This window comes from Oncorhynchus gorbuscha, linkage group LG18, assembly GCF_021184085.1.
Source record: "Oncorhynchus gorbuscha isolate QuinsamMale2020 ecotype Even-year linkage group LG18, OgorEven_v1.0, whole genome shotgun sequence".
Taxonomy (NCBI): Eukaryota; Metazoa; Chordata; class Actinopteri; order Salmoniformes; family Salmonidae; genus Oncorhynchus; species Oncorhynchus gorbuscha.
Genome location: NC_060190.1, coordinates 58,320,394 through 58,344,338, shown reverse-complemented (window position 1 = coordinate 58,344,338; position 23,945 = coordinate 58,320,394). Strand labels below are relative to the sequence as shown.

Below are 23,945 nucleotides of genomic sequence, written 5' to 3'. Positions count from 1 at the left end.
TACACTTCTGTGAATCAAACTCCAACACGTTTCCAATACATACGGTTCCATTTACAACCACGAAGTCCAATAGGCTACCAAGAAAAAAATGATCTAATGTATCCATTTCTATGATGAAACACACTGTACCAATATCCAGCTATACCCAGGGGCGTGATTTGGGTTCTTTCATTGGAATTATTGTCACGACTTCGGCCGAAGTGGGTTCCTCTCCTTGATTGGGCGGCGCTCAGCGGTCGGCGTCGCCGGTCTACTAGCCATCGCCGATCCACTTTTCATTTTCCATTTGTTTTGTCTTTGTTTCTACACACCTGTTTTTCAGGAATTTGCGTTGGACTTTCGGACCCTGGCCGCCAGCTCGGGATGGAACGACAGGGCCCTGATCGATCACTACAGTTGTAGTTTGCGTGAGGACGTCTGTAGGGAGTTGGCTTGCAGGGACACCACACTCACCTTTGACCAGCTAGTGGACATGTCTATGGCTACCCACAGATGTCCAGATCGGGGTCTGTTGGTTCCATCCCACAGCACCACCGCTGCAACGCCCATGAAGCTGGGAGGTGCTGCACTTAGGGCGACCAGAGGAGGGGCCGTTCCATGCACCATCTGTGGCCGCAGAGGGCACACTGCCGGTCGGTGCTGGGGAGGTTCCTCTGGGAGTCGAGGCAGCAGGCAGGGCACTCTCGTGTCACCCCAGGTGAGTCGGCACCAGGCTCACCCAGAGCCCCCTGTTGCTCACATGTTTTTGTTGAATAATTTTCCTGATTTTTGCCCGCATTCCCAGCATAAGGCGCTCGTAGATTCAGGCGCAGTTGAGAATTTTATTGACAGATCCTTTGCCCATAGTTTAGGGATCCCCATTGTTCCTGTGGACATGCCATTCCCTGTGCACACCCTAGATAGTCGACCATTAGGGTCAGGGCTAATTAGGGAGGTCACCGCTCCACTGGGCATGGTTACGCAGGAGGGTCACAAGGAGAATCTCTCCTTATTGATTATCCTGCGTTTCCAGTGGTGCTGGGCCTACCCTGTTTGACCTGTCATGACCCCACTATTTCGTGGCAACAGAGGGCTCTCACGGGGTGGTCACGAAAGTGCTCAGGGAGGTGGTTAGGAGTTTCCGTCGGTGCTACTACGGTGGAAAGTCCAGACCAGGTCTCCACCGTGTGCATCCCCTCTGAATATGCCGATTTGGCTCTTGTCTTCTGTAAAAAGAAGGCGACTCAATTACCGCCCCATCGACTGGGGGATTGTGCGATAAATCTCCTGGTAGACGCAGCACATCCCAGGAGTCATGTGTATCCCCTGTCGTAAGAGAAGACGGAGGCTATGGAAACATACAGTATGTCTCCGAATCTCTGGGGCAGGGTACATTCGCAGGGTGGGGTTCATTCGGCCCTCCACTTCACCTGCCTCCTCGAGTTTCTTTTTTGTGAAGAAGAAGGATAGAGGTCTACGCCCGTGCATTGACTATTGAGGTCTCAATCAAATCACTGTGAGGTACAGTTACCAGCTACCTCTTATCGCCACGGCGATTGAGTCAATGCATGGGGCGTGCTTCTTCACTAAACTGGATCTCAGGAGCGCGTACAACCTGGTGCGTATCCGGGACGGAGACGAGGGGAAGACGGTGTTTAGTACCACATCAGGCCACTATGAGTACCTCGTCATGCCGTACAGGTTGATGTTTGTGTTTGGGCAAGTGTATTGTTTTACTTAGCACCATTCATTATTCTGATTAAAGTTACATTGCTCCCAATTCTCTGTTCTCCTGTGCCTGACTGCATACACCAGCTACCCCCACCATTCTGACAAATATATTGAATTCTGTTTATATCACGCTATACGACAATACACACAAACTTTTAGGTTGACGTGAAATTTCCACTGCGCTCTATCAGACCCATGGACAGTGCCCTACGAAACTAAAGCAAGATTTTGATTTAAAAAAAATATGCTAGATTGTTTATAATTTCCACTGCAGCCTATCAGACCCATGGACCTCTCTAGTTTCTTCCTAGGTTTTGGCAAAACTAAAGCAAGATTTTGATTTGATGTACGAAAAAAATAAATTTGATTTGATTTGATTTGATTTGTTTCTTACCTCTTCCGAAGAGCCACCTTTACGGTAACTAATTACAGTGCCTTCAGAAAGTATTCACACCCCATGACTTTTTCCACATTTTGTTGTGCTACGGCCTGAATTTAAAATGGATTTAATTGAGATTTTGTGTCACTGGTCTACACACAAAGTGAATAAAAATGAAAAGCTGAAATATCTTCAGTCAATAAGTATTCAAACCCTTTGTTACGGCAGGACTAAATAAGTTCAGGAGTAAAAATGTGCTTAACAAGTCATGTAATAAGTTGCATGGATTTACTCTGTGTGCAATAATAGTGTTTATGTCACGTTCTGACCTTTATTTCCTGTGTTTTGTATTTAGTTAGTATGGTCAGGGCGTGAGTTGGGTGGGCAGTCTATGTTTGTTTTTCTATGATTTGGGTATTTCTATGTTTCGGCTTAGTATGGTTCTCAATCAGAGGCAGGTGTCATTTTTTGTCTCTGATTGAGAATCATACTTAGGTAGCCTGGGTTTCACTGTGTGTTTGTGGGTGATTGTTCCTGTCTCTGTCTTTGCACCAGATAAGACTGTTTTGAGTTTTCACATTTCTTGTTTTTTGTAGTCAGTTGTTTCATGTGTAACTTAACGTATTAAAAAGAACCATGGACACTTACCACGCCGCGTATTGGTCCTCTGATCCGTTTCGCCTCTCCTCTTCGGAAGAAGAGGAGGAAATTCATTACAGTTTAACATGATTTTTGAATAACTACCTCATCTCTGTACCCCACACATACAATTATATGTAAGGTTCCTCAATTGAGCAGTGAATTTCAAACACAGATTCAACCACAAAGACCAGGGAGGTTTTCCAATGCCTCGCAAAGAAGGGCATCTATGCAGACATTGACTATCCTTTTGAGCATAGTAAAGTTATGAATTACAATTTGTATGGTGTATCAATACACCCAGTCACTACAAAGATATGGGTGTCCTTTCTAACTCAATTGGCGGAGAGGAAGGAAACCGCTCACTGATTTTACCATGAGGCCAATGGTGACTTTAAAACAGTTACAGAGTTTAATGACTGTGATAGGAGAAAACTGAGGGTGGATCAACAACATTGTAGTTACTCCACAATATTAACATAAATGACACGAAACGAATGAAGCCTGTACTGAATAGAAAATATTCCAAAACATGCAGCCTGTTTGCAATAAGGAACTAAAGTGAACTAAGAAATTAACATTGTGGCGTAGTTACAGTTTTGACTTAAATTGGATTGAAAATCTATGGCAAGACTTGAAAATTGCTGTCTAGCAATGATCAACAACCAACTTGACAGAGCTTGAAGAATTTTCAAAACAATAATGTGCAGATATTGTACAATCCAGGTGTGCAAAGCTCTTAGAGACTTACCCAGAAAGACTCACAGCTGTAATCGCTGCCAAAGGTAATGTATTGACTCAGGGGTGTGGATACTTACGTAAATGAGATATTTCTGTATTTATGTTTCAATAAATGTGCAAACAAGTTTTCACTTTGTCATTGTGGGGTATTGTGTGTAGATGGGTGAAAGAATGTATAATGAATACATTTTGAATTCAGGCTGTAACACAAGTCAAGGGGTATGAATACTTTCTGAAGGCACTGTACAAAAACACTATTCCTTGTGTTCCAATGTGTCGCATATGCAAAACTTTTAAAGCCTATTGTTTCTTTGGTTTTTACTTTCCTAAAACAATAATTGTTCACCTCACGATTCAGCTGTTGAAGATTTGAGCACTAAATGCATCGGGCATTGCTTACAAGGCCTATTGGATTAGGCGTCCACTGTATTAACATTTCAAAAAGGAGGAGGAAGCTAATACGTTAATTTTCTATTTGAATATTTTTTATAAAGATAAGCATTATATTTTTAGATTATAGTAGTAACTGATAGGCCAAATACATTCTTCCACACCTCAAGTTAAACTGTCGGAAATCAGTTGGAGCACCTGTGCGCCCTGCCTTCATACCATAGGCTTGCAGTATAACCGGCTAGTAGCCACACCCCAACAAACCTTCATAGTTTCCCAACTTTATTAGGGTAATATCAAAAGTAAGTTAAGCCATTATTTATGGGGAAAATACAAGCAGGATTATATTGCAGCAAACACAACGTTTGGCCAAAGAAAATGGCCCAACAGAATGAAACAAAACACTTGCGAAATGGTTTGAACCTTCAAAAAAGTTTTGAACACGCTATATTGCATAAATTACCAAGAAAAGCTAGCACCTAACATACCCAACAAATGACAGCAATATGCTAAAGATATTTATTTTACAACAGACTGTCACGCCCTGACCATAGAGAGCCCTTGTTTCTCTATGTTGTAGTAGGTAAGGGCGTGACTAGGGGGTGTTCTAGTTCAATATTTCTATATTGGTGTTTTGTATGGTTCCCATAAATAATAAAGAAGGAAAATATATTTTATTAGTTTACTCCAATTAGGGGAGCGGTGGCAGCATTAAGGGAAAATAATAAAGAAGGAAAACACATTTAAAATATATATATATTAAACATAATATATATATTTACAAAAAATATATGGAGGATTGGAAATGATGCAAACAATTACACTGATAGAAGCCACAATCAACTGCTATATTATCCTAAAAAATATATCTCTGGGTTAATTATCTAATGTTAGTTTCAATTACATTTTGTAATGGATAGATTGGCTAAATGTCTTTAAACTGACAATTCTTTGAACTGTCTTGTGCAAGTTTTAAGTGTACACAATACCTGTTAGCTAAGATGTTTGCTAGACATGACGTACAGGAGCTTGCAGGGATTTGTAGTCTTGCATGATGTCTACTTTGATGCTAATTAGCATTTCAAAATCTGAGAGTAAATAGAGCCGAATATATTGATAAAAGTCACCTTGTCCGAGAGATTTAAATGGTTATTAAAATGTCATGCCAGGGTAGGTGTACACTAAACACAGCCATCATTTGAAGTGTTTCTAAAATTCCCTGGGGGAAAAATGATAGGTACCATTTCCCTGTTTGACCACTAGGTTTTTAAGGTATTATGACACCTCCATTGTGGGGCCCTAATAGCATACTCTCTAACTTTCTTTTTACTTCAATGAAAAAGGCCTCCATCTTAGAAATGAACAGTATCCTAGGCCAAGGCTCCTCTCTCACCTTCTCTCTCCTCTCCTCTTATTTATCGGCTTTTCATTCATTTTATCGGCCAAAAGCCGGCAATTAGAGGCTAACGGAAACCCTGCGCCCCAGTGGCATTCCATAGCCTCCCTACACACATCACAGAGAGTTATGTCCATTGTGCTGATACAGCGCAGATACAGATGTTACGCCAACCTGTCACTCACACATTTTTCAAATAAGAAAAATAGAATTTGTGCCGAATACAACCTTAAGAAAATATGGATAACAAATAAAAGTAATTAAAGAGCAGCAGTAAAATAACAATTAAACAAGCTGAGTAATACATTTGCTATTTTTATATTGGAACATAAAATTAAAACGTATTGGGCACACGTTTCAACTGAGGGGACTAAGCCCCCTTTTGCCCCCTTGTGGAGCCGGGTACAATGATATCTATGTGAGAGTGACTAACAAAATCAATGGCAGCCTTGTGGAGGTCAGGGCCCCCGGGCACATGCCCTGTGTGCTTAGTGGGTAATTTGGGGATAATTAGGCCTACAAGGTTTACAGAGCTTGCTAGATTACTACCTTATTTAGCAATCAAAATCTGAAATTAGATCATTGAGCGACTGTCGGTGACTGACATAAAAAGAGGAGACCTGCCAATGTACTACCAAATTTCAAAATTACACTTTGTGTATACTGCTTTTCTAACTCAACAGTAAGTTGAGTTTATTTGGTCAGGGGCCCCCTAGCTGCCACAGGACCCCACACGCAGTGCATAGTCTGCCTACAGGAAGAGGCGGCTCTGGGTATGAGGGACAAGTAGCTTAAATAATAACATTATTGTGAAGGTAAAAACCCAAGGTTAAACTACCTGCGTTCAGTATTAAAAAACATGGGAAGTGTGCAGGATTAAGAATAAATGGGGAAAAACCATAACGACAATAAGAACGCTCTTTACATGAAAGACTCATAACAAAGAAACAAAACAATCCCATAAATATCATTATGTCTACACTATAGTATCTAATAAACCAAGTATAATAATGATATAGAGTACGATCATTAGAGTGGAGAGTAAATGTATCACTCAGCTTGTTTAATTGGATCAAATTGCATAGACTACAGCTTTCAAATGAAACAATCATAAATCATGGGTCTATACCTAACTAACTAATTCCGGTTGTGCCTTTGCTCAAGGGTATCCAGTATGAATGATGAGGTTCCCTGGATTCAACCTGTCAGGTTCCAACTATCCAAGTAACCACACACCAGCTCTACATACAACATTCTTCTGAGAACAAAATGGGATCAGATTAATTATTCAGAGTACCACATTCAATCAATCCTAAATGTGAAGGTTGAGCTTCAGTGCCTTACTGGGATATGTCCATCTTTCAGCCAACCCTGATGGGATCTGGACTGGACACTTACTCTGACATGCAGAACAGAATAATGGAGAGGAATGACACTTCTGTGTTTAATGCATCACTGACCTCTGGGAATCAACAGTTCAACCCTTTGTTTTCCTCACTGCACTGCCCTCATTCAAGCTGTCTACTTCTGCTGTATTTCCTGCCCAGGACAACTTGTACAAAGAACCAATCCCCTTGCCATCTTGTACCAACATTTTTATTGAAGAGGTGAAGTTACAATAGGCATAACTGAATAAAAGGTTGACCAACTGAATAAAAGGTTGACCTATTCCTGACCTTTGTCAGGTACCCTGGTGTCAACGAATTTGGTTGTGCCTGAGCGCTTGTGCAAGGACATCCAAAACAAAGCCTGGTGCGTACGTTTCTGCGTCATCCTCTGGCTGACTACCCCTGGGCTGACCAGCCTAAGTTGTCAAGGCAAGGAAGTCAACCTAGCTGGAAAAACACTGATAAACCTGAGCACAGTGCAGGCTGACAGCTGGAGAGAACCACCACAAACCAAGGAGCAGACACACAGGAAGTGCTGTTATCAATGGCTTTTGGGACCTTTAATTGTAGTGTTCAGAGGGCTTTTCCAGAATACATTCTAGTCTGTTCACTGACAGTGATGCTGATCAGTTTGTTTATCTTACCTCTTGAAGGACCTTGAGGGCATTTACATGTCTGAAAAACAACAAGAGAGAGTTAGTGATATTGTATTGTCAGCTTGAATGGGAATCCATTCACACATCCATTCAGATATAGTAGGAGATTATAACAGGATATAAAAGAACAAGGTGCAAAGTCTTTCCCATGATTTACATATACTGAACAAAATTATAAACGCAACATGTAAAGTGTTGGTCCCGTGTTTCATGAGCTGAAATAAAAGATCTCAGAAATGTCTCTCAAATGTTGTGCACAAATTTGTTTACATCCCTGTTAGTGAGCATTTGTCCTTTGCCAAGATAATCCATCCACCTGATTTCCTTCTATGAACTTTAACTCAGTAACATCTTGAAATGGTTGCATGTTGTATTTATATTTTTTGTTCAGTGTTGTAAAACGATGACCATTATTACATTTCAAGTATCAATGCGCAGCCACTGTCCCACTGCCCAGCCAGGCATGCATAAACTTAATATAAACTTAGAAACATCTAGACATGAATTGGTTTGGTGCAGTGGGGGTTATATAAGCCTTGCTGTGTGCCTATCTGACCTGTGCAACATCAAGCATTATTATATATATTTTTGCAATCTCCACTGTGGCACGCATATGAACTTCACTAGACTGACAGCTTCTCTGATCCAGGCGAATTCACTTATCAGAATCATTATAATGGATATATCCAAAGAATTGGTAATAAAAACAAGGGTAAAACAAATGAATATGCACATAGTTTGCTGTCACTTCAGCTGATTGATGTGATTGTGTGTTAGCTTTAGTTGGCTAGTTAGCCTAGCTATCCTCCATAGCTATCTTATTTTTCATTTCTAATTTCACCTTTATTTAACCAGGTAGGCTAGTTGAGAACAAGTTCTAATTTGCAACTGCGACCTGGCCAAGATAAAGCAAAGCAGTTCGACAGATACAACAACACAGAGTTACACATGGAATTAACAAACATACAGTCACTAATACAGTAGAATTGACTCAACAATTGCCTATTTATAAATTATTTATTAAATCATTATTTGAAGAAGTTCTTGTTGCCTATTTATATTTATTAAATCATTATTTTCTGAAGTTGTTGTTTCCTATTTATATTTATTAAATAATTATTGATTGAATTTCTTGTCTCTCGTCATCATTGACATTCTCATAGCTAGCTACATGCCAATGGCTTGTTTAGCATAACAAAGTGGAATGAATAGAATGAAAGACTGGGTCAAAACCAATGATGTAAATAAACCCTGGATCCTGGGTGTTATGTACTGGCAAGTGAGAGTCTTTGAAGCCCCCAGTCAGCCATATTGGCACTACCCAGTAGGAGCAGTCCTCCATAGGAATTCATGGCATTCTACAGTATTTCAATTCATCTTTAAAGGACAAAATGACATGTGTTTAAGTATTTTGTTGTTTTAGTGGGGACAGTAACACTTTAACTTTTAAAAGTATGCATTAAGGTGTCTGTAATATAATAAACATAGCAAAAACATTAATAAATGCATTTCTATCGTTTCCTAAATATTTTTTAGAATGGTGGGGTAGTGCCAAGATAGATTATTGGTCAAAACATGAATAAACGACCAGCCTGTTTGGTTAGCAACTTCAGAATTAACAATTGGCTTGGGCTATATCGTCTGTTGGAAGGAAGAAATAAAACACATTTACTATATGTTGGCAACCATTTTATAAAATAAACAAGGCCCTCCTAAGGGCCGTTACCCGGCTCTCGGCTTCCCTTCGGGCCTAAGAACAGTCCTTAGTCGGGAGTTATCACACAATAATCCCGGGTTCTCATGCTTTGTGGTTTAAATAGAATTGTCTGTCAGTTTGGGTTGCTGTGGATGCTGCTCAATGAATTTGTGAAAACAGTGATGAAGAGGACAGAGAGGGAAGAGAGGAGAGAAAGAGAGAGAACAAGAGAGATAGTGAATGGCCTGACTAAAGCAGGGAGGATTTTGAATCCATTAAAAGAGTTACTCACAGTCTCTCAGAATCCACCAGCTCTTTGGCGACGTAGAAGGCTCTGGATCGCCCATCAATCTGCGTGACAGAAGGGAAAGTAGCATGAGATGAATGAACAGAGCTGATGTTAAAAGGCTCTGTGTGTGCACTTATTCCTGAGAAACATAAATAGCAACAGCTACGTGGGGAACAGGAGATTGAGGAAAAGCAAATTCAGGTTGTTTTAGATTTTCTGCTGTCAAAATAAGACTGATTATTTCAAGCATAGACGAGAAAGCTTTTTCAAATACACAGGTTTAAATTCAGATGCACTTATGTATGAGAGGCTGATTGGCTGTGTTCGTGGCGACAACGATGCTCCCCATTGATTTAGTGGGTAATCACTAGCCTCTTTAACCTCTAGGACCTAAAATAAACATGAACACATTTTAGGGAATTATGGCCATTAGTCTTACTCTTCTAGTTTTTTACTAAACCAGAACAGCGTACAAATATAACCGGACTAGTTTGTTGATCCTCACTTCCTTAGAATGTGACCAAACCCCACTTTTATCCAGAGAACTGTTCCTGGGACTGGCTCAACTATTTATCTCCTTTTGATGAAAAATAAAACAAGGAAGTGTGAGTCACGTGGCCAGAGCCAGGCTGATATTATTGTGGCAGAGGGATGGGGTGGGGTCCCTCTCTGGGCTGCTATAAAATTGCTGATTGAATAGAAAGAAGGAGGAACCTGGAGTTTGTACAGAAAGTGAGTCACATCATTGAATATGGTAGCCAAGTTAAATATTATTTTGTGGATAATACAAGTAAAGGTCATCCATCTTAGAAAAATTAGCTCATAACCGTTTTATTCCCAAATCTTTGAAGATCTGTGAAACCTGTGACTTAATACATGTTCATAAAATGACATAGTCTATTGTCTTTCCTGCTAGATGTCTCACCTGTTTGTCGTAGCCATGCTCCACTCCTCCCTCCTCCTCCTCTGAGGTACGTCCATGGTCCTCCTCAGCTGAGAGCCCTGCTGGAGTATGGTTCACTGGGAAAGGCTCAGTGTAGGCACTGCAAAATCAGGGAGAGAAGAGGGACATAACGTTTTACTATAGAGGCTGCAAGAGTGCAAAGAAGACAGTCAAATGTGCTCTTAATTTTTCAATGCACCGCTCCTCCTGCCCTTGCATGTAATAGCCACTCAGCTGTGTGAGTTTGCGTTTCAGTGTGTGTGTGTGTCTATGTCCTACAATAGTACTATGGATGACGGGAGACAGATTGCAGGGGCATTAATAGCATGAGAAGAAGTGTCTGCTTTGGGATCCTGCTGTGAACAGGTTCATCACAGAGAGACAGACCAGAGGAACACACACACACACACATGCGCGCGCACGCACGCACGCACGCACGCACGCACGCACGCACACACACGCACGCACACACACACGCACACACACACACACACACACACACACACACACACACACACACACACACACACACACACACACACACACACACACACACACACACACACACACACACACACACACACACACACACAGTTTGACATGAACAAATATAGGCGCACACATATTGTCCTGTACCAAGATTTACAAGGAAACACACACACATACATTGCGGTAGAGGGTATAACGAGCATGTTATATTGATAACTATAAGAGATCACCCCATAAAGACAGAGGCTATTACTGGCCTGTACTGCATGTCTAACCTCTCAGCTTCTGAATACCAAATGTTAAAATAGTTCCTAGCTAGACTTCATATTCACTGAGACATTGAGACAATCCTCAGATTCTCCAATAATATCTCACTCTTTGAATAGTACTGTACTCTACTCTCTGTACTCTCTCTCCCAGAGTCTAGGCACACAGGACATAATTGTACTCATAAAGCAATCAAGTACTATACAGCTACATTAATGACAATATACATAAACCATTACAGAACAGTTAGATTGAAATATTTGCCTTTTACTACCTACTAAGAGGTAATTTCAAGAGTTAACTCCAGCTCAACCACTGCTTTAATAGGAAGCCTAATGTTTTCTTATTAGATATCTATTCCACATTTAAAAATCTATGTTTCCCTGGTTCCATATGCAATACATGTCCTCATTACACTGTATATAATTTTGCCATCAGGAAAACTGGTAATAGGAACAATACTTTAAAGACTTTAAAATGCACATTACACAGCGATATAATTATGCTGGCAATATCTTTGACTTTGCAACCAGTGTCTTCCTTAATAACTGGGAGTTAAATCTACTGTGACAAATTCAGAAGAGCATACAGTGATTTTCTATTAAAAGACCTGCGTACATGTCCCCATTTTCCAAGGATTTGATGGGGTATATACAGTTGACGTCGGAAGGTTTACATACACTTAGGTTGGAGTCATTAAAACTTGTTTTTCAACCATTCCACAAATTTCTTGTTAACAAACTATAGTTTTGGCAAGTTGGTTAGGACATCTACTTTGTGCATGAAACAAGTCATTTTTCCAACAATTGTTTACAGACAGATTATTTAACTTATTTCACTGTATCACAATTCTAGTGGGTCAGAAGTTACATACACTAAGTTGACTGTGCCTTGAAACAGCTTGGAACATTCCAGAAAATTATGTCAGGGCTTTAGAAGTTTCTGATAGGCTAATTGACATCATTTGAGTCAATTGGTGGCCTACCTTCAAACTCAGTACCTCTTTGCTTGACATGACAAATCAAAAGAAATAAAACAAATCAGCCAAGACCTCAGAACATTATGAAAAATGATTTTAGACCTCCACAAGTCTGGTTCATCCTTGGGAGCCGTTTCCAAATGCCTGAAGGTACCACGTTCATCTGTACAAACAATAGTACGCAAGTATAAACACCATGGGACCACACAGTCGTCATACCGCTCAGGAAGCAGACTCATTCTATCTCTTAGAGATGAATGTACTTTGGTGCGAAAAGCGCAAATCAATCCCAGAACAACAACAAAGGACCTTGTGAAGATGCTGGAGGAAACAGGTACAAAAGTATCTATATCCACAGTAAAACGAGTCCTATATCAACATAACCTGAAAGGACACTCAGCAAGGAAGAAGCCACTGCTCAAAAACCGCCATAAAAAAGGCAGACTATGGATTGCAACTGCACATGGGGACAAAGATCGTACTTTTTGGAGAAATGTCCTCTGGTCTGATGAAACAAAAATAGAACTGTTTGGCCATAACGACCATCATTATATTTGGAGGAAAAAAGGGGGATGCTTGCAAGCCGAAGAACACCATCCCAACCGTGAAGCACAGGGTTGACAGCATCATGTTGTGGGGGTGCTTTGCTGCAGGAGGGACTGGAGCACTTCACAAAATAGATGGCATCATGAGGGATGAAAATGATGTGGATATATTGAAGCAACATCTCAATACATCAGTCAGGAAGTTAACGCTTGGTTGGAAATCGGTCTTCCAAATGGACAATGACCCTAAGCATACTTATATTGGTTGAAAGCTTACATTCTTGTTCATCTAACTGCACTGTCCGATTTACAGTACATTTACATTTAAGTCATTTAGCAGACGCTCTTATCCAGAGCGACTTACAGTAGCTATTACAGTGAAAGCATGCCATGCAATTGTTTGAGGACAGCGCCCCACATCAAAATATTGTTCCATAGGTTTCATAAATTCACAAATAGTGATTAAATATTCACTTACTTTTTGAAAATCTTCCTCTGATTTGTCATCCAAAGGGTCCCAGCTATAACATGTAGTGTCGTTTTGTTTGATAAAATCCTTCTTTATATCCCAAAAGGTCTGTTTATTTGGCACCATCGATTTGAGTAATCCACTCGTTCAACATGCAAAGAAAGGAATCCGAAAATCTACTACTAAACTTTGTTTCAACAAGTCAAAATACATTTCTATTTACTCCTCAGATACCCTAAAACATTTCTTATGGATAGAAGTATGTTCAATAGGAAACCGATTTTAGCAGGTGCGTCTTGTCTTCATCGCGCGCCCAAACACGAATTTCCAAAGACTGTGTCCATGTACTAAAACTCTATTTGTTTTGGAAGTTACAAGCCTGAAACCTTGAACATAGACTGCTGACACGCTGTGGAAGCCATAGGAATTGCATCCTGGGAGCTAGAATTAGGTATGCTCCTATACTTTCCATTGTAAGAGCTTGGTACATTGGTCTCTATTTCTGGTTGGTTTTTATTTGGATTTTCTCCTACCATATCTATTGTGTTATAATCTCTCCTACATTATTTTAACATTTCTACAAACGTTAAAGTGTTTTCTTTCCAATGGTACCAATTATATGCATATCCTGGCTTCAGGGCCTGAGCAACAGGCAGTTTACTTTGGGCGTGTCAGTCAGGCAGATATTTAGAAAAAACGTGTCTAGCCCTAAGAAGTTTTAAGGACAACGAAGTCAAGGTATTGGAGTGGCCATCACATTTACATTTAAGTCATTTAGCAGACGCTCTTATCCAGAGCGACTTACAAATTGGTGCATTCACCTTATGACATCCAGTGGAACAGTCACTTTACAATAGTGCATCTAAATCTTAAAGGGGGGGGGTGAGAAGGATACTTATCCTACCCTAGGTATTCCTTAAAGAGGTGGCATCACAAAGCCCTGACCTCAATCCTACAGAAAATGTGTGGGTAGAACTGAAAAAGAGTGTACGAGCAAGGAGGCCTACAAACTCAGTTACACCAGGAGGAATGGGACAAAATTCACCCAACTTGTGGGAAGCTTGTGGAAGTCTACTTAAAACGTTTGACCCAAGTTAAACAATTTAAAGGCAATGCTACCAAATACTAATTGAGTGTATGTAAACTTCTGACCCACTGGGAATGTGATGAAAGAAATAAAAGCTGAAATAAGTAATTCTCTCTACTATTATTCTGACATTTCACATTCTTTAAATAAAGTTGTGATCCTAACTGACCCAAGACAGGGAATTTTTACTAGGATTAAATGTCAGGAATTGTGAAAACCTGAGTTGAAATGTATTTGGCTCAGGTGTATGTAAACTTCCAACTTCAACTGTAATATGTATTTCAATTGGGCTAAACATTGAGCATTTAAATATGTATTCTGTGCATTCACAGGTCAGGTGCTATTCTGTCCTTGTAATTGTGCTATTAAAGAAAACAGGAAAAGTGTAAATAGGGTCATTAGTTGACTCAACAAGGGAAATGTAAACGCAGATGGGGTTTTAAAAACACGAAAACAGTTTTAAATGGTTTTGTTCTGCTTATGTTGATCATTCTGTTTGACTTATGACTGTTGCTCTGCTAGATGTCTGACAGTGTTGTATGACTGTGACTGCCTTGATAGACCATCCACACAAACAACAGAGGAGCATCTGAGAGGCTATTTGTCTTTTGAGTGGGGCCTGTGTCATGTCATACTGTGAGCACCCTGTTTAAATGGTCAAGACTGGGTCCCACTTGCTCTTTACATTAGGGTAAATCAGAGGTGGCACCACAGGTCCCAGAGTGGTGTGGCAACAGAAACAAATCTGTTACAAACTAGGGGTTTACCCATCATGCTGCTGTATCTCAAGGTCGAGTAAACCTTTTTACCATAAATAAGAATAATGGGCAGGTTTTTCTCACTCTCTCTAAGACTATATTTGCATATTTTGCAGATGGAACTAATATATAAATCTATAACAAGACCTGCACAATATATACAGTATGTACACTGTAAACTGTCCAGTTTATTAGGTACACCCATCTAGAACTACAGAACAGCCTGAATTCTTCGGGGCATGAATTATACAAAGTACCGGCCATGTTTATTGCTGAATTGGTATCAAGGGACCTAACTTGTGGCAATAAAACATTCCCCACACCACTACAAAACCGCCACCTGCTTGTACCAGGCAGGGGTCCATAGACTAATTCTGTTGATGCCAAATCCTGACTCTGCCATCAGCATGACGCAACAGGAACCAGGATTCATCAAACCAGGCAATGTTTTTCCAGTCCTCAATTGTAATATATGCCATTTAGCAGACGCTTTTATCCAAAGCGACTTACAGTCATGTGTGCATACATTCTATGTATGGGTGGTCCCGGGGATCAAACCCACTACCCTGGCGTTACAAGCGCCATGCTCTACCAACTGAGCTACAGAAGTGTTGGTGATCGCGTGCCCACTGGAGCTGCTTCTTCTTGCTTTTAGCTGATAGGAATGGAACCTGGTGTGGTCGTCTGTTGAAATAGCCCATCTGTGATGAGGATCGACGAGTTGTGCAATTCTTGCTGTTCTCCTTTGACCACTCTCATCAACGAGCTGCTTATCGCACCATTCACAGTAAACCGTAGACACTATCGTGTGTGAAAAGCCCAGGAGGGTGGCCGTTTGTGAGATACTGGATCTGGTGCACCTGGCACCGACGATCATACCATGCTCAAAGTCGCTTAGGTCACTCGTTTTGCCCATTCCAGTGTTCAATCAAACAGTATGTCATGATGCCTGTCTACCTGCTTTATATGGCAAGCCACGGCCACGTGACTCACTGTAGGAGCGATCCATGTTCGTGAACGGGGTGCTGTACCTAATAAACTGTCCGGTGAGTGAGTGAGTGAGTGTGTGTGTGTGTGTGTGTGTGTGTGTGTGTGTGTGTGTGTGTGTGTGTGTGTGTGTGTGTGTGTGTGTGTGTGTGTGTGTGTGTGTGTGTGTGTGTGTGTGTGTGTGTGTGTGTGTGTGTGTGTGTGTGTGTGTGTGTAATTGGCAGGTCTTTCTCACTCTCTCTAATAATATATTTGCATATGTTGCAGATGGAACAAATATATAAATCTATAACAAGACCTGCACAATATATACAGTATGTACACTGTATGTATATCATCTTGACTTTTGTGGTTTGGTCTGTTGTGGGATTATTCCAGTGGGATGACATTAGTTCACTGGTGCTGTTGATCCTACTGGTACTGCATAAGCACATTGACTGCCCTCTGAAAAGAACACAAGCACAGTCAAGATGCCTTCCTTTCTGACATGATGCTTTCTCACAGAGCTCACTCTTCTGTTTGTCCCTATGCAGCTATGTTGGCAAGGGCAAGACAGTCTCAGTCTGTCCCGGTGAGCTCCAGCTCTGATCCAGCAGGACCCTAGTTTAAACAGGCACACACATTCATTAATGTCTGCATAAATTCTTACTTTGCATTTCTTTACCCTGCCTTACTTTACAGTTACAAACAAAATGTGTTTTTCGTTGCCTTTCTATGCTAAACAGTGTGAGAACTGTGTTGTATATTAATCAAATCTGGTGTAAAAAAAATATACTGTTGCAACATTCTAACTTTGTGGTAACTATTTGCCTTCTTATGTGGGCATTATCCCATTGTCTTACTTCAGCCCACTGTCCCTTTGCCCTCAACAGTCTCGCTCCTCTCTATTGGGTGGTGAGAGAAGAGTGTTAACTTCTGAATACATGCTCAATAAATCACCCTGCCATCATCGGTCCACCGGACAGGGGCAATGTCAACCCTTCAGCATAAGCTTGGCAGGCAAATACAAATACACACCCTAACATTCGAATGCAGACACACACAAACACACACACACACAGCAAAATGAAACAAAACACACACAGCATCCACGGCAACAGAGGTATCTCCAGAGAGAATGCAGCCGAGGCGAGGCGACAGGACAGATAGTCCCCTTTAGATCAGTGAGCAGGGCCTGAGATTTCAGACCACCACCACACAATGAGCCCAATCGATAACGTCAACAGCTGGAAAATAGGAGGAGCTCTGGGGGAGAGGAAAGATACATGCCTACTGTAGCCTTAATTGGCTGACAGCCGTGGTATGTCAGACCGTATACCACGGGTATGACAAAGCTTTAATTTTTACTGCTCTAATTAAGTTGGTAACCAGTTTATAATAGCAATAAATCACCTCGGGGGTTTGTGGTATATGGCCAACTCCGCGATGCGTCGTGCCTAAGAACAGCCCTTAGCCGTGGTATATTGGGTATATACCACACCCTCTCGTGCCTTATTGCTTAATTATTCTATGAATCAAAATATACTGCAATTGCATGTTAATAGAACACTCCATCTGGGCAAATCTTTCAAAATATAAATAATGAATTAAAATTATCACAATATGTGTGAAATAAGCAGCTTTGTATACCGCAACCATAAATTCCCAGGCATTGCTGTGAAAATGTATAAAACATCTGTTAAGAGGCCTGTAGAAATGTTCTGTCCCTATGAAAACACAGCCACCATCAAACAGGTGTCTAAATGTGACTGGAGGGTGACCTGAGGTGGCTGTACAGAGTAGTGGCTGAGAACAGAGAGATTTGGTTCTAGCAGGTCCCAGTGAGTCCTCCTCCTATCTCTATTCAGCCCTGTTGTAAATCTCACCACCTCTCCTGGGCTCAATGAAAGAGAGGCAATTGGGGAAACTGCCTTTAATAAAAGCGATCCTAAACCTAACCACAGGTGTCAAGGACAGGAGAGCAATTATACCAATCTACTCCTACCTCTCTCTCTCTCTCTCTCTCTCTCTCTCTCACACTCTCTCTCTCTCTCTCTCTCTCTCTCTCTCTCTCTCTCTCTCTCTCTCTCTCTCTCTCTCTCTCTCTCTCTCTCTCTCTCTCTCTCTCTCTCTCTCTCTTTCTCTCTCTCTCATAAAGCTCTGTCTACAGTGTTCAGTGTCTGTGAGCTATTCCATCCCCTCAAAAGACATATGAAACCAACACCAGGTGTGACCTTGAAATCCAGAAAATGACAAAGTGGGATAAGCTCTCCCACAAGCATTGTCCATCTTTCCAAACCCAATGAGCCTCCGCACAGCAGGCTGCTCATCTCTCACAGAACACAACACTCTCCAAAAAAGAGAAGTGTGGTCAGCCAGGAGCCCGCTGTTCATTTTAGCTACAGTTATCTCTCAGCTGGCCTGGAGATTGCAATGTTGAACTGAAGGAGCCTGGCCAAACCAGTTCACTAGAAAACAGTGTGTGCAGAGTACTATGGGGAAGAGCCCTCTCTGCAGACTGTATGAAATTGAGAGGCATTTTTTCATGTGCTGGTAATTCAGTTCAGACAATCACTGAAGAGGCCCAACATCCGAGAGTATAATAAATGACTGTACCTTTCGGGCTCCTGCTCAGGTGACTGGGGTTTGCTGTCGATCCCAGGGAAGCTGTTCATATCCACATAGCCATCGTTGTCATTAGAGGGGGCCACCATGCGGTTGGGGTCCTCAAAGAACTCTGTGACAGTCATGGATCTGGTGGGTCTCCCTCCAGGGAGGATCTGGATGTTCTCATAGTCAGAGCTCATAGCTGGGATGTTCTCATAGTCTGATGTGTCTGCATTGGGGAAGGAGATAGAGCGGGGTTTGGTCAGGGGGAGGGGCATGAGGGGGCGACGGGAGCGCTCCTCGAAGGACTCTACCCTGGACACGCCCCTGCTTCCGTAGGCTATAGGGTCTCCTTTCCTGTGATCTTTGTAGGGCAGAAAGGTTGAGGGCAGGTCTGGAGGACGCTGCTGGGGCTTCACCATGCGAGACTGGGACTGGGGCTGAGGGGAGCCAGTGCTCCTGCGCTCTAGGTCCAGGATTCTTGTTGGCCCGTGGTGGCTGGATTCAGAGGAGGAGCGCGAGGAGCGGCTGCTACCATCACCAAAGCCTTTAGTGTCCATTTTCCTCTTGAACTTCAGGGCCAGGAAGCGCTTGAATGAGGACTTCTGTTTCTTGGGCTTGTTGTCTGTGGACTCAGGAGAGACGCTGATCAGGAGGGATGGGGAGCTTTTAGTGACGGGTCTTTTGGTGATGTAAGCCAATTCAAAGGGAGGTGGAATGTCCACCAGAGAAGTGGGCGTGGAAATGCCGCTGGATGACTGGTGGCTCTTTTGAGAAATGCTTCCTGAAGAAGTGACAACACATGGCAGATAGAGGGTGTCATCTGTCCTTTTCATCCTGTCTTCCTCTTTCAGCGATTGGTCAGCCTCTGTGTGAGCGCCTGATGACAGTTCTTGACCCTCTACGGAGTATGAGCGTGGGTATAGTAGGAAGCGGCGTGGCTTCAGAGAGGGGATGAGTCTGTTGATCTCAGGCTGCTCAGGACGTACCAGAGGTTCTCCATTCTGGTTTAAGGCCACAGTACAGTAGTCATGAGTACTCTGGTACTCTGATGTCTCCTCAGGAACCGTCTCAGGGACATAACCCGGAACTTTCCCAGAGTAGGAGCGTGACCGCGTCACAATGCTCTTAGAGATAAAGTTCTCCCCCTCAGAGTCAAAACCAGCCTCCTCATAGATGTGCTCCTCACTATCTGAGTTGGAGTCCTCGTAATAAGGCACAATGTGGCCGTCCAGCTCCTCAATGTCCTCCTCGAAGGCCTCTGTGGTATGGGCGAACACCACCCTGTTGGTGAGCTCTGGGGTCCGTGTCCGGTCCAGGTCTGCTGGCACTGTGATGTTACACAGCCTGAGACGGGGCTGGCAGCTGTTCCGCTGGCTGGAGAAAGCCTGCTCACGCTTGGCTGTTCTCTCTCTCACACTCCTCCCTCTTATCTGCTTCCTCTCCGTGTCATCCGTCTCATCATCGTCCCCAATCTCCACATAGTCCTCTGATGATGCACCCTCCAGATGCTGAAAGTCATGGGCCTCTGGGCAGAGGGAGTCATCGATGTCTGCGTATTCATCCATATCCTCCTTAGCTGTTTCTCTGTCTTGGCTGGATTGCTCAGGACTGTCCTGGATCTCACGCTCTTCTGGGAGTTTCTGTTTATCCTCTAGCTCTGCCATGTCGTCCGATGACACATAATAAGGCTCTTGGTCAAAGGTGCCTGCTGTGTCCATCTCCTTTGGAGTGTGTGGTTTGTCACCACAGCATATATCGTCGTGATTCACATCAGGCTCAGCGGTGCGAATCCTGTCAGCAGGCACTGCCTCAATGACAGAGTAAGGCCCAAACATATCCTCAGTGCTGCCAGAGAAACGGAAGCGCCCAGAGGGGTCCTTGGTGGCACGCTCGGGCTGCCACACGCCTGTGTCACCGGGCTCACCAGTGTCACATGTGTAAACAGGCTCATTTGAAGGGCCAATCACGTCGTAGGGATAGTCTTCACAGACGGGTGTGTGTGTACAGCAGTCTGCTCCCAGTGAGAGAACCTCTGCTTCTTCCTCAGCCTCATCAGTGGGTACTTTGCACTGCAAATATCCACCAGGGGATCTGTCCTCATCTTCAAACCCACTGTTAGTGTCTGCGGCAGGTTGACTAGGGAAGTTCCCATGATCATAATCCTCTGTGTCCGGTTCTTCTGCATCTTCTTCTGGACATCCAGTAGGCTCCCCGGCTGTTTCAGTCTCTTCAGATAAAATATTTTCTTCCTCCCTCCGCTCTTTGACACACTCTGCTTCTTCATTCCCTCTCTCACACTCTGAGAGACACGGCATCAAAACATCTTCAGGGTCCACAGATGTGTCATTACTGTCACTCTCAAGGTTCAAGTCATCTGTTTCTTTAGAGTTTTCCTCCTCTACTGCAATGTGAGTGTCAGTAGCACTAGTGTTATCCAATGGGGCTGCATCGGTCAACGCCTTTCCCTCATCTCCCTTCTCCTCCTGTTCACTACCCCCTTCATCATCTCTGATGTCATTGAGGTTTTCTTCTGGTTCTGCTTCCTCCTGGTTGTGTTCTGTGGGGTGAGTTATGTGGTCCTCTGCCACCTCCTGGGGGTCCTCAGGTTCCTCCTCTGAGGAGGTCAGGTCTCCATTGCTCAGACCGTGAGGGGGGCACTGCTCCTCCTCTTGCTCTGTCTCAGATAAGGAGGGTCTGGGCTTTGGGGCGATGGGAGGTTTGGGACCCCGGGTAGAGGGACAAGGCTTTGACATCAGTTTGGACTGTACCTTGATTGTTAGGTGACTGCGGATCTTTGGTTGGGGAACTTGGAGTCGCTTCTGTAAATCTGGAAAGCAAAGGAGAGAAAAGTATGATTAATTTCAGTCCAATTGCAATGTTCAACCTCAATAGTAATTGAAGTAGTAGATGAAGGTGGAATACCTACCTAGAATCATATTTCCATACCCTTTTAAACATTTGGTTGAATTTTGGTTGTATGGATATATAAAAAGCCTTTGTTTTTATTTGTAAATAGAAAAACTGCAGATTTGTCTCAAACTCTGTGATATGCAGATGGCTATCTACTGGGAAAACAACAAAGCTATAGGGAACACACTGTAGGAACAATAATATCTTCCTGACTGGAATATAGAGACTTATTGTTCTACACTTAAATGGCATGATCATCATTTAATGTTCATCAATGAATTAATTGATCAAAAAACAACATGCACAGACAGACACAACCCAGTTTTATTGTATTTCACCTATATCAAAGTCCCATGTTTTGAGACTCAGGCACTGCATGCATGTAGCTTACAGTCAAGTCAAGTGTTTTCTAGCTATTTGTTTTCAATAATTAGTACAATTCAAGGATGGAGAACCTGTCAAAGATAGCTGACTGGTTGTTAAGTCTTTTCATGACACACAACTTACCCCTCTTCCTGTAATTTAGTACCTGTCGTGACACAAAACGTACCCCTCTTCCTGTAATTTAGTACCTGTCGTGAAACAAAACTTATACCCCTCTTCCTGTAATTTAGTACCTGTCGTGACACACAACTTACCCCTCTTCCTGTAATTTAGTACCTGTCGTGACACAAAACGTACCCCTCTTCCTGTAATTTAGTACCTGTCGTTACACAAAACTTAAACCTCTTCCTGTAATTTAGTACATGTCGTGACACACAACTTACCCCTCTTCCTGTAATTTAGTATCTGCCGTGAAACAAAACTTACCCTCTTCCTGTAATTTAGTATCTGCCGTGAAACAAAACTTACCCCTCTTCCCGTAATTTAGTACCTGTCGTGACACACAACTTACCCCTCTTCCTGTAATTTAGTATCTGCCGTGACACACAACTTATTAAACCCTGCGGGCACTATGCTCTCTCGCTCCTTGTCTGTCTGTCTGTCTGTCTGTCTGTCTGTCTGTCTGTCTGTCTGTCTGTCTGTCTGTCTGTCTGTCTGTCTGTCTGTCTGTCTGTCTGTCTGTCTGTCTGTCTGTCTGTCTGTCTGTCTGTCTGTCTGTCTGTCTGTCTGTCTGTCTGTCTGTCTGTCTGTCTGTCTGTCTGTCTGTCTGTCTGTCTCATTGTTGTTTTCCAACACCACTAATAAACTATTCCAGCAGACTCCCCTTGAGGACTCCACGCAGGAAGTCCATGAGGAAAGGACATTAACAGCGCACCCTTACTCCTTCATGAACCCTTCTAGGAGTACAAATTCTCACACAAATGGACTTCCTTCTTGTCATTTTTCCCCTGACACACACACACTTTTGCTGAAAAGGTCCTTTCAGTGTGTCAAAGAACAATAAAACGGAGAAAAAACAAACATCCCACTAAGTCCCCTCTGCAAACAACAGGATATGAATTATGCAACATGAATTCAATTAAAACAAATGTTTAAAAAACAAATGAAAAATAGACACGGGGACCCTGACTGTGCCAAGCTCACATGATATGATCTCAGACTGTGAGGGAATCATGAAATGTCACCCATCAAATAATAACAATAAGGCTATAAACTACACAGTAAATAGGCCAATCATCACAGTGCAGTAGAAATTCAGTAGATCTTTGGGTTCACCTCAAAAGTTGAATAAATAATCACATCATCGGTCATACAGTATAACATGCCACATGAATCACTCTATAGGCTGCTGCAGGACATCCGCGATGACACTGGTGAGTGTCTTCACTACCCATCACTACTCATTGAATTTTATTCCGCAATAGCTGTTCTCTCACCCAGAGTGATTTGACCCCCTATTGGGCGATCTCTCGAAGAAAAAGTAATACAAACGAATCTAAACTGTGTACCTGTTTGGTCTATGATGCTGCAATGATTTAAAAAAAAATACATTCCATTTATCCAATGCTATTTCAAGTGGTGTAGGAAAAGGTGAATTTGTTGTGAACACGAAATAGAGACATTCTCTACGTCACGCACACACACTTGGAGCATCATTTTATGTAAATACACTGGGTGGATGAGTAGTCTATAGCAGCTCAATTTGATTGAATGCGCATCGCTACATGAATATTATTACATACAGTACCTGTGTTCATTTTGGAACATCATCCACCATAGCAACATATATCCATATATGTTTCACAAGCAGGAAACAATCGCCACATGTATCCACAGGTTCTAGAAACTTATCCCTAATTCATGTTGAAAGTATTCAAGTCGTCTAAATCCAAAAGTCTCTCGCTGTTTATCCAAGTGTTCGCTACTTGTCGAGGATTTCTCCGTCAAGGTAGCAGCTGTTTGTCCACATAGCTTGCATCCGATGGGCGACTGGTGCGCTCGTGAAGGGAGGTGCTCTCTCGCAGTTCCTGATGAGGAGGAAGGTCTATCGCGCGGACAAGGACCACTGACCAAACCCACTTAATCTACATTCAGATCATTAAAAAGCAGACATTTAAAATTTCAATAGCTATATACGGTATGTACACCATAAATGAATGCATTAACCTTTGATGTATTTGAGACAGAGTTGGATGTATTAGATGTGTGAGTATACAAGGCTATATGAGGCATTGATCACAGTCACATGAAGTGG

At 42.4% G+C, this 23,945-nt stretch overlaps 1 protein-coding gene across 1 annotated transcript in view; it reads right to left on the bottom strand.

The window, feature by feature from the left end:
* The window catches only part of LOC124004018 (FYVE, RhoGEF and PH domain-containing protein 5-like), a 66,602-nt gene extending 42,935 nt beyond the window's left edge, over positions 1–23,667 (bottom strand). Inside the window, 5 exon segments of the mRNA XM_046312749.1 lie at positions 7,288–7,318; positions 9,288–9,346; positions 10,210–10,327; positions 18,404–21,224; positions 23,439–23,667. Coding sequence (XP_046168705.1) covers positions 7,288–7,318; positions 9,288–9,346; positions 10,210–10,327; positions 18,404–21,224; positions 23,439–23,448 — 3,039 coding nt within the window. The 5' untranslated portion in view covers positions 23,449–23,667.
* Positions 23,668–23,945: the final 278 nt, after the last annotated feature.